This window comes from Thamnophis sirtalis, unplaced genomic scaffold (assembly GCF_051295495.1).
Source record: "Thamnophis sirtalis isolate CommonGarterSnake01/CBP01778 unplaced genomic scaffold, rThaSir2_p1.2 scaffold_9, whole genome shotgun sequence".
Taxonomy (NCBI): Eukaryota; Metazoa; Chordata; class Lepidosauria; order Squamata; family Natricidae; genus Thamnophis; species Thamnophis sirtalis.
The window spans coordinates 23,982,780-23,998,762 of record NW_028261389.1 but is presented as its reverse complement, the minus strand read 5'-3'; the positions used below and the strand labels follow the sequence as shown (position 1 = coordinate 23,998,762).

Sequence of the window (15,983 nt, the reverse complement as noted above, 5' to 3'; positions counted from 1 at the left end):
GCAATTGTAGGTTATTCAGTGAACTCTGCAAAATTAACTAAAATTATATTTTCCTTATGGGATATTTCCCAAAGCCTAGGTGTCAATGACTGTATATAGGTTGTATCCACTGCAGGAAGGAAACTAAGCCTCCCCCACCATTCACTCTTGGCCATCCAACCTTTCAACCATTTTCAGAGCAAAGGATTAGAATTACACTTAAAAGGATTTATCACCAAGGTTGAAATGAGCAAGATAAGAAAAGGCGTCAGAATTCTCAAATAAAATGTCTTTTATTTTGTCTTTCCTCTCTATCTGAGACTTCCCCATTTCATAAACAATGAGGCTCTTTATTTCCAAGGTCATTGCTTGATTCAAAAGGCAAGAAAACCACAGCAGAGCGCTCCCTTTTGGCCATTAGGCTAGTTGCACTTTCTAAGGTGGGCTCTGTTCAGCCACTTTCCAGGAGAAATGGAAAATGTTCCTATAAAAGAAACTGGGGGAGGGATTGGCACGTACAGGTAGCCCTTGACTTACGACATTCACTTAGTGACCAAAGTTGCAACAGCATTGAAAAAAAGTTACTCATGACCATTTTTCGCACTTGTGACCATTGCAGGGCATCCCCATGGTCACGTGACTTCCATTTGGATGCTTGACAATTGATTCGCATTTATGACTGCTGCAGTGTCCCAGCAAAGTCATGTGGTCCACCTTCTGCAAACTTCTGACAAAGTCCATGGGGAAAGCAGACTCACCTAACATCCATGTTATTAATTTAATAACTGCAGCGATTCACCTAACAATTGTAAAATGAGGCAAGACTCACTTAAATTATTTAACAACATAAATGTTGGGCTCAATTGTGGTCATAATTTGAGGACTACCTGTACCCCCAAACAACTTATACTTAGACTGTGCCTTTGGAAATAAACATCTCTGCTTCAAGCAACAGTTCTGTCTTCTTTCAAAACCCAGTTTGGAAGGGACCCTTCTAACACCATTTTTGCTCACAAAGTACAACATCTGATTTCCTTGCAACAGAAGATATATTGTGAATACAGCTACTGCAGGCTTGAAATTCTGGGCTTGGACAGCCTAGAACAGTGGTGGGTTGCAGGCGGAATGCCTCGCTACAGGCATACCGGTGCCTGCCGGGAGCACCGGGTACCATTCCAGTACAGTACTCCAGAGGGTTCAAACCCACCCATCACCGTTCCTTATCTGTATTTGAAGGAAATGGGGCATCTGCGTATGCGCGCGCCGTGTATGGCGTCTGCGGGATGCTCCGCCAAGCAGCTGGAGCGTCGTGGAGGTGTCGCAGGCGGTAATGCACTGCGGGCATTCATGTGCTGGCTGCTGGGCCCCGTTGCACTGTACCGGTTGCACTGGGATCTGGAACCCACCACTGGCTTAGAACTACCCCTACGATCTGAGTCTGACCTAAGTGTAGTACACAAAATTATCTGCTACAATGACTTCTTCAGCTTCAACTGTAATAATACACAAGCACACAATATATGCCAACTCAAGGTAAACCACTCCAAACTCGATTGCGGAAAATACGACTTCAGCAACCGAGTGGAATGCTCTACCCCCAAAACTTTCTCCTTAAACTGTGAACCTCACCCCATTGCTAAGAGGTCTGTAAGGGGCGTGCATAAGTGCATCAATGTGGTATTTGGTATTTTGGTATTTATTCGATTTGTAAGCCGCCCTATTCCCCGAAGGGACTCAGGGCGGCTGAACAAAAACCAGGGGAAGGGGAAAAACAAATACAGAAAGTAAGACAAACAGGACAGTGATACAATTTAAAAAAGCACAGCAAGCACAGCAAATTCGAGTTGGGGGGGAACTCAATCCCAGGCTTGCTTGGACAGCCAGGCCTTAACGGCTGTCCGGAATACCTGAAGGGTGGCGAGGGTCCGAATCTCCACGGGGAGCTCGTTCCAAAGGGCCGGAGCAGCCACAGAGAAGGCCCTCCTCCGGGTGGTCGACAGCCGGCATTGGCTGGCAGATGGAATACGGAGGAGGCCTAATCTGTGGGATCTAATGGGTCTGTGGGAGGTAATTGGCAGAAGGCGGTCTCTCAAGTACAACATCTCTGTGACTAACATCCCTGTCCCCATTTATTTGTACCCATTTCCAGTGTTCTTATTCATGTTTATTCTTATTCCTGTTATCTTATACATGAGTGACAAACTAAATAAATAAACTTTTGTATTTCCTCAAGAAAAGGTCCCTAGCCTGTTTAAAAAAAAAAAGAGGGAAAATGGTACAAAACAACAACAACAACAACAAAAAGAGACTGCCATGTTGCTCCTCTCAGAAGCGGGAGACGGCAGCTGCCTTCGGGCGTTATAAACAGCCGAGGTCAAGGCAGCGCCGTTTTCCCCGAGTGAAGGTCGCCGGCGGTGTTTCCGCGGCTGGTGGCAGCGGCGGGAGGGGAATCCTTCAGCGGGAACAGCCTCCCGCGCGGTGGAGGGAGGGGGAGCGGGCAGGAGGCGGCGCGGAGGGAGGGCAGGCCAGCTTCGGGAAGCGGTGCTCCGCGCTGGGACTGGTTCCTTCGCAGCCATTTTCTGTCCAACCAAACAGCCGATTTGTGGAGGGAGCCAACCAGGGCCGCACTGGAGGTTTGTGCCTGGCTCCGGCCAATGATTGCTAACCGGTTCCACTGCAGGCTCGAATGAAATGTCCGTCTCCCTCCCCGGGCTCCGGCGTTGCCGCCGCGCCGCCGCTGAGGGGACCAGGAAGTGTGGGGAGCCTGGAAAAAAAGACCAGCGGAGCCCACGCCGGGCCCGCCTGCCTCCCGCTTCTTTGTGCCGCGGCTTCTGCTCCCCGCCGCGAGGGGAGGAGGAGGAGGCGAGATGGCGGCGCTGGCTGGCCGGCCGGGCCCTGGAAACGCGGCGGCCGCGGCGGCGGGGCGGACGACCCAGAGCGAGGCCCGAGCGAGACGGCGGCGCCTCGTCCTGGGTCGCCTGCGGGGCAGCGGGGAGCCCAACCGTCCTCGCCTTTATTCCCCCCCCCGCGCCCTCTTCCCGAGTGGGGGGTCCTCCTGCGGTGAGGACCCCCCTGAGGCCCCCTCATTACTATTTGAGGTGGGGGCGCTGTGGTGACCCTCGGGGAGGGGAGGACGCCTCCCCGTTTCTCTCCCTCCCCGGGCGGAGTTGGGCTTGTTTTTAAGCCGCTCCGCTTTGTCCGCTTCTGGCTGGGCTCGGCCTAAAGAAGAGGGGTCGCGGGGTGGTACGGGGCGGGTGGCCCCTCGCCAGCCCCGACCCTCCCGTCGCGCCGCGCCGCTTTTTCCGCGGTTCCAGGACTGGCTGGGGTCCGAGGGGGGAAATGGGACGCTGTCAGAGAAAAAGGGGCTCCTGCAATCCCCAGCCAAGGAGGAGATGCTTCGTCCTGCTGCCCGGGCATGACGGCCCTAAAGGTGGGTGGGTAGGGAGCCTGGTATTTTATTGCCCGAAAGCTTTTTCCTCCACTGGGTCTGGGGTTTTTTTTCCCCCCACTTGCGCATTTATTAGCATTCAGACGTGGCTGTTTTCTCTTGTTACGTCTCCCACGTGCATCTCCTCCACCCACCCACCCCGGGTTGTCAAAAGGGCTTTATCGCTCCCGGCCTGAAAGGATTCAACCCACCAAGTGGATCTTCACTTCGGAGTAATTCTTTCATTTATTTATTTTTTTAATAAAACGTACACACAACTACAGCAGTATCGTCGGATCAGGGTGTTGTTGTTGTTGTTTTGCCAGCCTGCCTGCCTAATTTTAAGGTGCCACCATGTGAGTAAAATGCTGGTGAACCTATCAGAAGTGCAAATATTTCATGAGACTTCTCTGACTTCTTTTTAAGGGAGCCTTGCATATTTTCTCTGGGTTATGTTTGTGTTGTTGACTTAGACAGAAATGATTAGTATTAAAGATGTTTTATCCTTGACGCAGAATGTATACTTGCCTGTTAGTTCCCAGAATTACTGATTTGATATTTATTAGAAAATTCATAGGTCTAATATGGATCCTCTCTGGTGTTTTGCTCATTAGGAAAGCAAATGAATAACCAAGACTATAAAAGCAAATTGTGGAGTTATTTTTAAAAGTTTCAGCATAAATCATTCACTGACAAAATATATACAAATTAATCTGTCCAATTGTCTGTACTTTATTAGACTTGAGACTAATGCAGATAGTTCTTGACTTATAATAGCATTTAGTTACAGTTCAACATTAATAATGGCTAAAGTAATAAACCTGTTTTTCACACTTATGACCATTGCAGTATTCCCATGGTCACATGATAAAAATCCAGATGCCTGCCAATTGACTCGTATTTATGACAGTTGCAGTGTCTTGGAGTCATGTGCTTACCTTTTGTGACTGTCTGGCAAGCAAAGTCAATGTGGAAGCCAGATACATTTAACTGTGTTTCTAACTTAACAATTGCAGGGATCCACTTAACAACTGTGGCAAGAATGGTCATAAAATGGGTCAAAACTCACTTAACAAATGTTTTAGCAACATAAATTTTGGGCTCAGTTGTGATTGTAAGTTGAGGACTATCTTTATATGCTTTTTGGCTCGTGTTCCTTTTTTGCTTCCTAAAATACTGACTTCACACACGCACGCACTCACGCAGAGAGATGCTTTTGCAATTAATAACATTCCAGACATATAAAACTTGGAATAATTGCATTATTTGTCAAGTATAATTTTAAAAGGGCATAGAAAACTGAAAGGGATAATATTCAATATAGTTATTAATAAGCAATGTACATTATTGTCTCTAAAAATAACTCAAAATATATGTACTTAGATTTATATAAAATAAATTAATATACTGTTAATGTACTGTTAGCAATATTGAAAAGACAGCTTATAAATTAGTTTGCCTAATATTGAAATTTTATATCTGAATTCATGATATAGATGAAGAAAGATATCAAAGATTGATTATCTTCACAATGGGATACATTTACTTAGAAGTTAAGTCTAATTGACCTTGATGAAATCCATAGATAACAATGTATAGGATTAGAAATGTAATATCTCAGATCTAACTTTTCAAAGTACATTCCTCAAAATGTAAAAATGGTTTTCCCACCCAATTGTATAATAGACATTAAATCATTCTATTATAAAGTAAGATTTATGAAAATATGATAAGGACTCTTTTGGCACTTTCAGATGTGATAGATGATTTTAGCACATCTTGAAGACTTGAATAGACACTAGACAGGACTTGAGTGAAATACTGTACTAGAAAGACTCAGGACTGCAAGCTAAAGAAGTTTGAAAAAAATATCCCAGAACAGTGGTTCTCAATCTTGCCAATGCCGCGACCCTTTAATACAGTTCCTCATCTTGTGGTGACCTCCAACCATAAAATTGGTGTCTCGGTTCCTAAGACCATTAAAAATATGTGTTTTCTGATGGCCTTAGGCGACCCCTGTGAAAGGGTCATTCGACCTCCAAAGGGGTCGCGACCCACAGGTTGAGAACCGCTGTCCCAGAGGGATGCCACTTTTCTAGTGATATCAAATAGTCTATGTCAGGGGTGTCCAACTCACAGCCCATGGGCTGGATGCATCACATGTTGGCCACGCCCAGCCCTGGTTTAGCAAAGGAGGGAAAAGTTGTGATACGTCACATAATGTCGTGTTGTCGTGAGTTTGACACTCCTGGTCTATGTGGACATATCCAGAAGTATTATTTGCATTAGAGAACCAGTTCTGACAATAATCTGTCATGGTTTGTTGACATGTCTTCTTCCTCTTGCTGCTATGATCTTGTCTTCACTCTCTTCCTATTGACTAATCACTGAGGTGGAGAGGCTGGATCATTTGCAGCCATTCTTTGAGCAGAGAAACATGGGGGAATGTGCCCTGTTAGGGATACCAGTGCATTCTCTTTCAGTGGAATGATAGAGACCTACTCTGATACAAATGTCTGGCTCTTGTCAAGCAATCCAAAGCAGTTTGCTCAGTGGTCTGGTGCTGCATCCCTCTTCAGTTTGCAAGGGAAAGACTAGTAATTTGGCCTGTGATCAAAGCAGCTGTTGAACTGAATGCCCATCCCTTTCAGCCCACTTCTTTCACACTCCTCTCTGGGCAACCTTTGAGTCACAGGGTGGCTATCTATAAGCCTCTTCCTACTTCCATCCACTTTGTCTGCTTCAAGTGTGAGCTACTGAGAGCAGAAAGCCCCTTCTCAGGTCAGATTAGTTTTAATCCAATATTGGCCTTGTAAAACAGCAGTAGATGATGCTTCCTTGGCGGGGGGGGGGGGGGGGAATTGAGATTATTTTATTGCTTTATAATTAATAACAAAAAAGGACCAAAACAAATATAATAGTGATGGAGATACATAAAATTTCAAAATGAAGGAACCTCCCCCCCCCCTCCCAAATTTATTAAATTTATGTAATCCTTATTTATGGAAGTAGTAGTAATTCTCTTTGAAATTCAGTTTAATGCTTCTTGAAGTGGACCCAAAGCATGAAATATTTACACAGAGAAACATTATTTTGTGAACAATTTGCCTAATGAACAATGGCCTCTATCGTATGGGACCTAATGCACTGAGAAACACTCAGTTATTTGAAATAGTGGATAATTAATTATTTATGTGTAAGTCTTTAACATTTGATATCTGTTTGATAACTTCTGAAATACTTCAGTTTGTATAAGTTCCCACAAAAGAATAAAGTTGACTGCCTGGGGATGATAAAAGAAATGTCATACCATAATAGTATCCCGGTATGCTAAAACAATTTAGCAGATAGATTGAACTGAATAAGAAATTAAGAAATGTAGTGGAATTTTCTTAATATACATGAAAGTTAAAGTTCAAGTACAGAAGATTATTGATATTATATATATTGCCATTCATGATTATAATATTTTGTATATATAGCCAATGTTCTGTTTAACAATGTTATCTTATTATTTTAGATGGATGGTGATAATTCTACAACAGATGCTTCACAGCTGGGAATTGCTGGAGATTATATTGGTAGTAGTCACTATGTGATCCAACCTCATGATGGTAAGTAATATGTAGAACAGAATCTATTGACTCAGACCCATTCTGTTTGAAATGCCTTTTTCTTTCTTCCTGTACAGGAGGCTGACAGGGAAGATATAAATGATTTGTTTTAGTGTCTACATTAAAGTGTTGCAAAGAACTTTTGAAGGAAGGCCAAAAAACTACATAAAATTAGTACAAGAATGACATCTTGCTCATAGGCTAAGCATGCCCATCTTTGATATAAATTATGCCTTAGGCCAATGATGACTAACCTTTCTGTCATCATGTGTTGAAAGTGTGCGTGTGCCTGTATCCATAATGCAATGCACACATGACACACACACCCGCACCCCGTGCATGTGCGCATGACCCCAGCACATCCACGCGACACCACACCTCCCTGCAGCCTCCTGGGACCAAAAAAGGGCCAGCAGGAGGCACGAATGCATGCATGATGCAGCTGGGCTGGGGCGACGGCTTTTGTGCCCACAGAGAGGGCTCTGCATGCCACCTATGGCACACATTCCATAGGTTCGCCATCACGGCCTTTGGCTTAATATTGCTGGTTGTATTAGGCTAGTAGCATGGTCTTTTCATTCTTAGAATGACGACGTGTAAAAATATGAAAATCACATCTATAGTGAACCAATGGTTTGCTTAACAAGTGCAATGTTCCATTAACAATCATCACAAAAAAGTTCATAAAATCGGTCACTTGGGTGACCAATTTACAGCCTCAAGAGTTACAGCCTTGATGAGGAGGCTTCATTACTGTTGTACTCAAGGACTGCCTATAATACAAGTAAGTGTAGGTTTTTCAGTTGGGTATCAGTGTATTGATTAACATTTCTGATTATGTAATTAATATTTATTTGTGTTTTCTTAGATACTGAGGACAGCATGAATGATCATGACGATACAAATGGTTCCAAAGAGAGTTTTAGAGAACAAGATATATATCTTCCTATTGCAAATGTGGCAAGGATAATGAAGAATGCTATACCTCAGACAGGAAAGGTAATATATGTAAAATAAATCTTTGATAGTTTTCCATATTTTAAACCCAGATTAGGGTCTTTGGATATGATATTGCTTTTTAACAGTGAGTCATCAGTCTCTGTTAACAGGCAAGAGTGTCATATTGTTTGGTTATTACAATTCCATCTTGTCCAGAATAGAAGTTTGCATTTTTCTCTTGTGAGGGAAAATAACTTTTAAATTCTGGGACAGTTTCATTCTCTTAAAAGGAAATGGCCAGGTCATTTTTCATATTGAGGAAAGACACTCCAATAATTAAAAATTCTCAGAAGCATTCCTTCAGTGAAAGAACATTTATTTTTTATTTAATGGCAGGCAAAATATTTTGAGTTTCAACTGTTTTCCATATGGATCATCCTGGTTGCTTTCAAACAGATTACTTCGTTAATTTTAGAAGTTTTGTTCTTAAAAAATATTTTTCACTTTCCATTTCTTTGTATAAAATGCATATTTTGTTAGTTTTCTTAATATACTTAAGAATTAATTGAGATTAATCTGGGGAATATGCTTTATTTATTATATTATTTTAAACATTAGTGGCTTTTAATATAATTGGCATTGATAATTAGCTAGATTGGCTCTTCGATTAGACGTAGGCGTGCATTAATGGGGCAGATTGAGTTTCTAAAAATGGTTCTGCAACATTTCTGCACATGGTACATGGTACTTTTGTTAAGAAGTACAACTGGGGAATTTGACACAAAGATAACAATATTTTAATATTCAGTTCTGATCTGCTTGTCATCTGAATCAGATGGAACACTGGTTAATCAAGTAAGATGTTAATAATACTTAGACCTAGTAACAACATGAATGAGAATCAGCAAACCAAAGCAAAACTCCAGTAGAATAGATGCCTTTGATATAAGTTTCCCGTGTCCAGGAATCTGTTACATACCCTGTTTTCCTCTTGAACAGAAGATGTATCATTCCCAGTCCATTTGATGACTGATTTCATCTTTAAAGATCAAAATATTTTGGGGCTTAAATGTCTGAAAGAACATACCTCCCTGTATCTGCCTGCCTTGTTTTTATATTTTAGACATGCTCCATTATTATGCCTTTTTAATATTTTTATTATGTTTTGGAGGGGGTTAATATAATTTTTATCTTTTTGGAAAATAGTAGTTTACAATATGTTAATGTACATTGTGTATATTTTAGATTGCTAAAGATGCAAAAGAATGTGTGCAGGAGTGTGTCAGTGAATTCATCAGTTTTATCACATCAGAAGCAAGTGAGAGGTGTCATCAAGAGAAACGGAAGACAATAAATGGAGAAGATATTCTCTTTGCTATGTCTACTCTGGGGTTTGATAGCTATGTTGAACCTTTGAAGTTGTATCTTCAGAAGTTTAGAGAGGTTTGTAATTCTATTTGCAACTGTTTCATTGTATGTTTAAATATATTTTTATTAAAAGTAAAGATAGCTAGGTAATTTGTATGTGTTACTATTGGAAAAGATCACTTTTTACCTGTACTTCAGTGCTTTGTAAAGATTTTCCTTTACTATACAAGTGTATATATTTATAATAGAAAAATATTCCTATTCATATCACATGGATTAGACTAAAAAAGCAGCTTGTATTTACCAATTTGTTGCTTTAACAATGTGGGTTAATCAACATTTGCAGTTAGCGTTGTAATTTAATGTGTTCAGTTCTGAGAAGAAAATGGATGAGAATCTCCAAGAAATCAAACTAAAGTATATAAATGTTGACACAAACAAGCTTTCTTCTCTTCCCCCTCTTATTTGCACTGTTTTAATGTGGAGGGGGTTTTGTGGCTTCACATCTGTTTTACTTCTACTTTGTTTACAATAATGATAAGAATGAACAGAGTAGAACAGAGTTGATACATATGCATCTCATAACAAGGAATGGTGCTTATCGTTGCAGTTTCTCTTCGTAAACAGCTATTCCTAGCAAGTTGGAAGACAGAACCTCAAATCAGCCTCTGGTTAAGACAGACTGAGCTCGCAGTAGTATGGGGAAATTCTTCAAAACATCTGCCTAATTTGCAATTTTGTCCAAGAAACTTGCCCAGAAAACCTACTATATGAATATTTAATATGACCAGTGATAAGGCAAAATCAACAGGCTCCTATTAGGAAAAGTATTTTGTATACGAGATTTTGTATACGAGAGAAAGAGAGATTTCAAACTTATTCAATTGTATAGTGAATTGCAGAAAATGCATGTGTTATATGTAAAACTACTGTTTTTCAAGGCAATGAAGGGAGAAAAGGGCATTGGTGGAACAGTTACCACAGCAGACGGCCTTAGTGAGGAGCTCACAGAGGAAGCATTTAGTAAGTACTGTATTTCTAATATTGCCTGGGGCAGATGTGGTAATTGTTGCTTAATGCTTACAATTAAATAGGCTTGTTAATTGTATTGAACTATAGCCAGTATTTATGTGACAGTTTAATGGCAAAGTACATGCAGTCCACAAAATATTGATGCTAGTCCTTGGGTTAGGGACTGGGCAAAGCGCAAAGTCATGTGACCTCATCACGTAGTGATAGCAATCCCAGCTATCATTTCCAGTTGCCATAATAATTCCAAGTTCCACAGATCATTAAGCAGAAAGTGGCAGGAGTCCCAGGTAAGTAGCATGGGCAGAAGGGGAGGATCCTGCGCAAGCTACACATGAGTCCAGGTTGGCCAGGGGACTGGAATAGGTGACCTTCTCTGCCAACTTTCACATTGACTTTGCTTGTGGGAAGCTGGCAGGGAAGGTTGCAAATGGCAATCACGTGACCATGGCTCCCTGCAATGCTATAATTGTGAGCCAGGCAATCAAGTGTGATCAAGTGACTGCAGGGATGCTGCAGTAGCCAGAACTGAGGATTGGTTATACATCCATTTTTTTCAGCACCACTGTAATCTTGGAACAGTTCAATGAACAAATTGAACAAGCAAAGTATTATCTTAAGTTTGTTTATGAATCCTTGAAAACAAGATTGAAACTAAATGAACAAAGAATTATACTAAGTGATTTACAACTTTTGAGCAAGATTTCATATTGACGTACACTTGTTGCAATCACTATAAATGATTGGCCATTGAGAATTTCCATTGAAAATTACATGTGAGATAGCATAACATATATTTTGATGCATGAAGATTTATTCCTTAATGAAAACACAGAGACAAAACAATTCTGCTGCTGCTGTTGGATTACTTACTGAAGCTTACTGAATGTTATTTTTTTAATATCCTTCATTCACAAATAGTAGCCTTTGATCTCAAGTCAGCATTGTTATTTATTTGAAATAGTTATGTCCTGAACATATTCAGAGAATCTCACACTGATTATAATGAAGAAAAGAGAATGAAACAACACTACTGTGGAAAATTAAATTGAAAATTAATGTGAAATACTGGGTTTAAAATACAGTTGTTTACCTGAAACTTGATAAACGGTAACAGTGTAATTTACCTAAAACTAACCATGCATTCTTACCATAAGGCAGAATTGTTTTAATAAAAATTTATGTAGAAAACAAATGTTTCTTTCATTATGGGATATGTTTAAACTATGCAGAATTCTGATGTCTCACAAGATCCCATTGTAAAGACATTTTTAATAGCATTCTTTGCATTTGATAACAGGTGTGTGTCTTGCTTAGAGTTCATTGAGCTTTTAATTAGATATCTTCCACAAGTTTTGAACTCTTCCTTTTTTCCAGTAGAATACAGATGCTTTTGAGTGGCTGAAGATAATTATTAATTGTACATGGTTTTGGTAGAAAATCTAATCAGGCAGGAAAGGAGGAATTCTCTGATAAAACTTTATCACAGCAGAACTATGTTAATTGCAGTTGTTTTCTTCACTGAATTATATTCTAAATATTGAGTGCCTGTATAAAAAAAATCCCTATACTGATTAAAGGATCGTGTGAATATAGATCAAAGTGTGTGTAGGCATTGCTGATAGAAGCTTAGTTCCTTTCTTCCTGTTGCCCAGAAAGGTTCATCTGAAGGTCAGATGATCCTCCTGAATGAGAGGAAGAATGTGTGAAAGTAAGGCAGAGAGACCTTTATGTAAACACCATAAAAAAGAGGTGTCTAATTTTTAATAGTTCATCTCTCTCTCTCTCTCTCTCTCTCTCCTCCCCCCCCCTTGCAATACAACACATATGCAGGTAGTCCTCGACTTACAATCGTTCGTTTAGTGAACCTTCATAGTTATAATGGCACTGAAAAAAGTGATGTATGACCGTTTTTCACAAGGCTGCTGTGGCATCCCAGTGGTCATGTGATCAAAATTCAAATGCTTGACAATTGACTCATTTATGATGGTTGCAGTATCTTGTGGTCATGTGATCACCTTTTGGGACCTCATGACAAAGTCAATGGGGAAGCCAGATGCACTTTACATCTGCATTACTAACTTAACAACTGCAGTGATTTATTTAACAAATGTGACAAGAAAGGTCATAAAATGGGGCAAAATTCACTTAACAAATGCCTCACTTAGCAACATAAATTTTGGGCTCAATTGTAAATGGAGGCCTACCTGTATTTTATTAGAATTTTAAAATGCTCAGAGAAACTTTGGGAGTAGATTGGAATATAGAACATGGAGCAGCAAGTATGTGAAACTTGAGGACTGAAGTTAGTAGACCATGCTGTTTTGTCAGAAACATTGCATTTGTTTCTTATTGCATTTGTTTCTTGTTGCATTTGACAGGCTTGTTGCATTAGATGGAACTCTCCCTGTTGAAATGATCAGGTGTATTTGTTTTGTTTTGTGTGTGTTATTAAAAGAATATTTGCCAGACATAGACAAACAATTATAAAAGAGGATAGAGAACCTTTGAGCATGTGTTTCCATTAAAGTACAGTGATTTACTTAAAAACAGTCATGCTTTAAAAAACTGAAAATATTAAAATGCACTGTAAAGAATCAATCTGACTTCCAACGTAAAATGAGAGTTAATATATTATTTAATGTTTTTATTCATACTACTGTGTGTTTTTATTTTCCAAATTAGTTCACAGTTGAACTCTTAGTTTCTTTTTAGAAAGGTCTAACATTCATCTGGCACTATCAGGTTACAGTTCTAGTACATATTAGTGAAAGAGATCAGTTTTGATACTGTTTAATGGTAGATTCTTAACTTGGATTTGGTGTTTAATCCTACATGAGCAGAAATCTTCTAACAGTGCTCTTTTTCTCATATAGCTAGCCAGTTGCCAGCAGGTTTGATAACTACAGATGGCCAACAACAAAATGTCATGGTTTATACAACGTCCTATCAACAGGTACAGCATTTCCTCCCCCCCCCATTTTTTGTTAAATATTTCCATTTTTGGTATCAGTACAATGAAAAAGTATGCTATCGCTACAATACAACACAAGCAAATGTGTTTCTGGATTGATTTTTGAAATTAATATGTATTTGTTTTCTATTCCCTAGATTCCTGGTGTTCAACAAATTCAGTTTTCATGACTTGAAGACTTTAGACATGTAAGAAATATGAACAAGGGACGCTAAAGGAAAGAGAACTTGAATTTGAATTGGCTAGCGAAGAAAGAAATGTCACTTTGTATATTCAATAGTTGTAATGTAGCTTCCTGAGGCTTGACTAATTGAGACGTGAACTCTGAATCAAACCTTTTTTCATGAGTGATTTTAAAAGAAATTTGGATTTTAAAGGTATTAAAATATTTTTTTTGTTTTGTACAAGAGTTTGTTGCTCTGTATAACTCCTATATGCATTGTATATTGCAATTTACTACTGTCAAGAGATTTGTAGACAGTTTCTTATTTTCATATTGAATCATGTTACTTTTGTAATTCAAGTAAACAGCTGGGTTTAATTCACGTTTACCCTTTGAATAAAACATAAGGGTACCGTTCATTTTGAATGCAAGTTGCCTTTATTATAAAAATTGAGATGATCTTTTGTTTTGTATCTGTCTTGCATGAGTTGAATTAAATATTTATTAATATTTAACTTGAAATTCCTCAAATGCCCACAATTCAAAATGAGCGCTCCCAGTACTTTTAATATAATACTTCAAATAATGGGAATCTAGAAGTAACCCATCTTTGGATCCTAGCATTATAACCTTGGGTCATGGTCCCTGGGAACTATTTTGCACAAGCTGTAAAAGAATGAAGGTGGGTTTGTCACGAACTGTTGTCTTGTATGCAGAATTAGTTCTGTGGATTGTCTGGTACCCAGTATCAGTGTTAACTGTATCTGGTAGTGCAGTCCCTGTTTTGCAACAATTAGAAATATGTAGTAAAAGGTTTTTTTTTTGTTGATCTTTGAATAGGGATATTCATCTTGCTACTTTTGAAATAAATTCCTTTTAATTTATGATTTCTCTCGAAAGAAGCCAGATTCTGTTTGATACTTTATTGTCAAATTACCTCTTTAACATCTTCATAGTCATGTGTGGGACCTTGGATGTTAATTACTGTGGAAGCTAAGAGGGGCATGTATTTCCAGGGATGTAAATGGAAGGTTTGAGCATCTATTTGGCTGTTTCCTGTTGATGCAATAAATTTTAAGATACTTACAAATATTGTGATTTGTAGAATGATAGTAAGTGAACAAATGCCACTGAGAACTTGAAAATGAAATTGCTGATCAGCACAGCTTTGTCCTGGAGAAAATTGGACAACAACAAAAAAAGGGGCTGCTGAATTCTAAACCATGAAGAGAGAAATGTGAAAATCTGATGCTCATCCCTCCATGGGAACTGGTTTCTATTTTAAATCATGATGGCAAAAATCCTCTAAATTTAACACACTGAACTAGCACATTCCAGTAGTATTTAACATTGGAAAAACAGAAACCTCATACAATTTTTCCTCAGAAGCTACATAGTCCAAAAGGTCCGTAGAGATTCTCAGTCACCCAGGTCATGGTTGTCCCAAAGGTGCTTTTTCAGGAGACAACTAGGCTTGAAGACGTTTCGCTTCTCATCCAAGAAGCTTCTTCAGTTCTGACAGGTTAATGGGGAAAGATTATAAATCCTGCAAGGATTATAAATCCTTCCACTCCCCACTATCCTGTCAGAACTGAAGAAGCTTCTTGGATAAGAAATGAAACGTCTTCAAAGAAAAAACATAACAAATCTAGTTGCCTCCTGAAAAAGCACCTTTGGGCTATTATGATTTATTTTAAAAAATAGCACCAATAGAGAAAGCATCTCATTATCTGCAACAAATTAAGGGAAATGAATACACATTTGTGTTTTCAGAAAGCTGTAGATATGGTGCAATAAAAACAATTAGATGTGGGAGAATCTGGAAGGCTGTTGGAAATTTGGAATGCAAATTACCAGATTTTCTAGAAAGTTTATTTTATTTGACATTGGCTGTCAATGTTATGACCAGAATTAACTTATGATCCACCTCATGAAATCAATTGATTAAGGGATTTGGAAAAATGTGAATAATTTACCTTTTAACAGAGATTAAGTCACTCATTGTGCAATACAAGCCTCAAATGAAATTAAAGTGTAGCAATTCATTAAAGAGACACATTTATGAAGCTACCAAACATAACTTTTGATAAACAAGTTTGCATCTGTGAATTTGCAGTGCACTTACTAAGACAGTGGAGAAGCAAATCCACTTGTAGCCACAGAGGATCACTTGATTACTTTGAGCCAGTTACTTTCAGCTCAATTTATTTCACAAGATGGTAAGGGGAGAAAAATATGCTCCCTTGAATTCCTGGGGGGGGGGGGGGAGATCTGTTTAGCATTTTATTGGTTCTATAGTTAAACATGGGCTTTTTGATAAATGTAACTGCACATTATAGTACTAATACCAAACCTATTATAAACACTGCTTGTGTTAAATTTGTTTAAGAAATGAAGCAAATCTAATATGTTAAACTTGAGATGTATTTAAACATTTTACATCTCTAGCCACAGTAGCTTAATTAGATTTGTTCACATGATTCAGGTTGA

General features: G+C 39.2%; 1 protein-coding gene across 5 annotated transcripts; it reads left to right on the top strand.

The window, feature by feature from the left end:
* The first annotated feature begins 2,548 nt into the window (after window positions 1-2,548).
* On the top strand, window positions 2,549-14,583 carry NFYB (nuclear transcription factor Y subunit beta). 5 transcript variants are annotated; one of them, XM_014076148.2, is made up of 8 exons: window positions 3,055-3,409; window positions 3,691-3,762; window positions 6,927-7,020; window positions 7,889-8,019; window positions 9,205-9,402; window positions 10,269-10,350; window positions 13,233-13,312; window positions 13,468-14,583. In XM_014076148.2, exons 1-8 carry the CDS (start codon window positions 3,395-3,397, stop codon window positions 13,498-13,500), a joined length of 705 nt encoding a protein of 234 aa, XP_013931623.1. In that variant the 5' UTR covers window positions 3,055-3,394; the 3' UTR covers window positions 13,501-14,583. The 5 variants fall into 5 exon arrangements, with proteins under 5 accessions (XP_087579207.1, XP_013931623.1, XP_013931624.1 ...); XM_087723081.1 differs by lacking the exons at window positions 3,055-3,409; window positions 3,691-3,762 and adding an exon at window positions 2,549-2,612; XM_014076149.2 differs by lacking the exon at window positions 3,691-3,762.
* The last annotated feature ends 1,400 nt before the right edge of the window (window positions 14,584-15,983 follow it).

Excerpts from the sequence above, each read along its gene's own strand:
- NFYB (XM_014076148.2), top strand. Across the intron at positions 3,763-6,926 it reads TAATTTTAAGGTGCCACCAT|ATGGATGGTGATAATTCTAC; the intron begins GTGAGTAAAATG and ends TTATTATTTTAG. Across the intron at positions 9,403-10,268 it reads ATCTTCAGAAGTTTAGAGAG|GCAATGAAGGGAGAAAAGGG; the intron begins GTTTGTAATTCT and ends CTGTTTTTCAAG.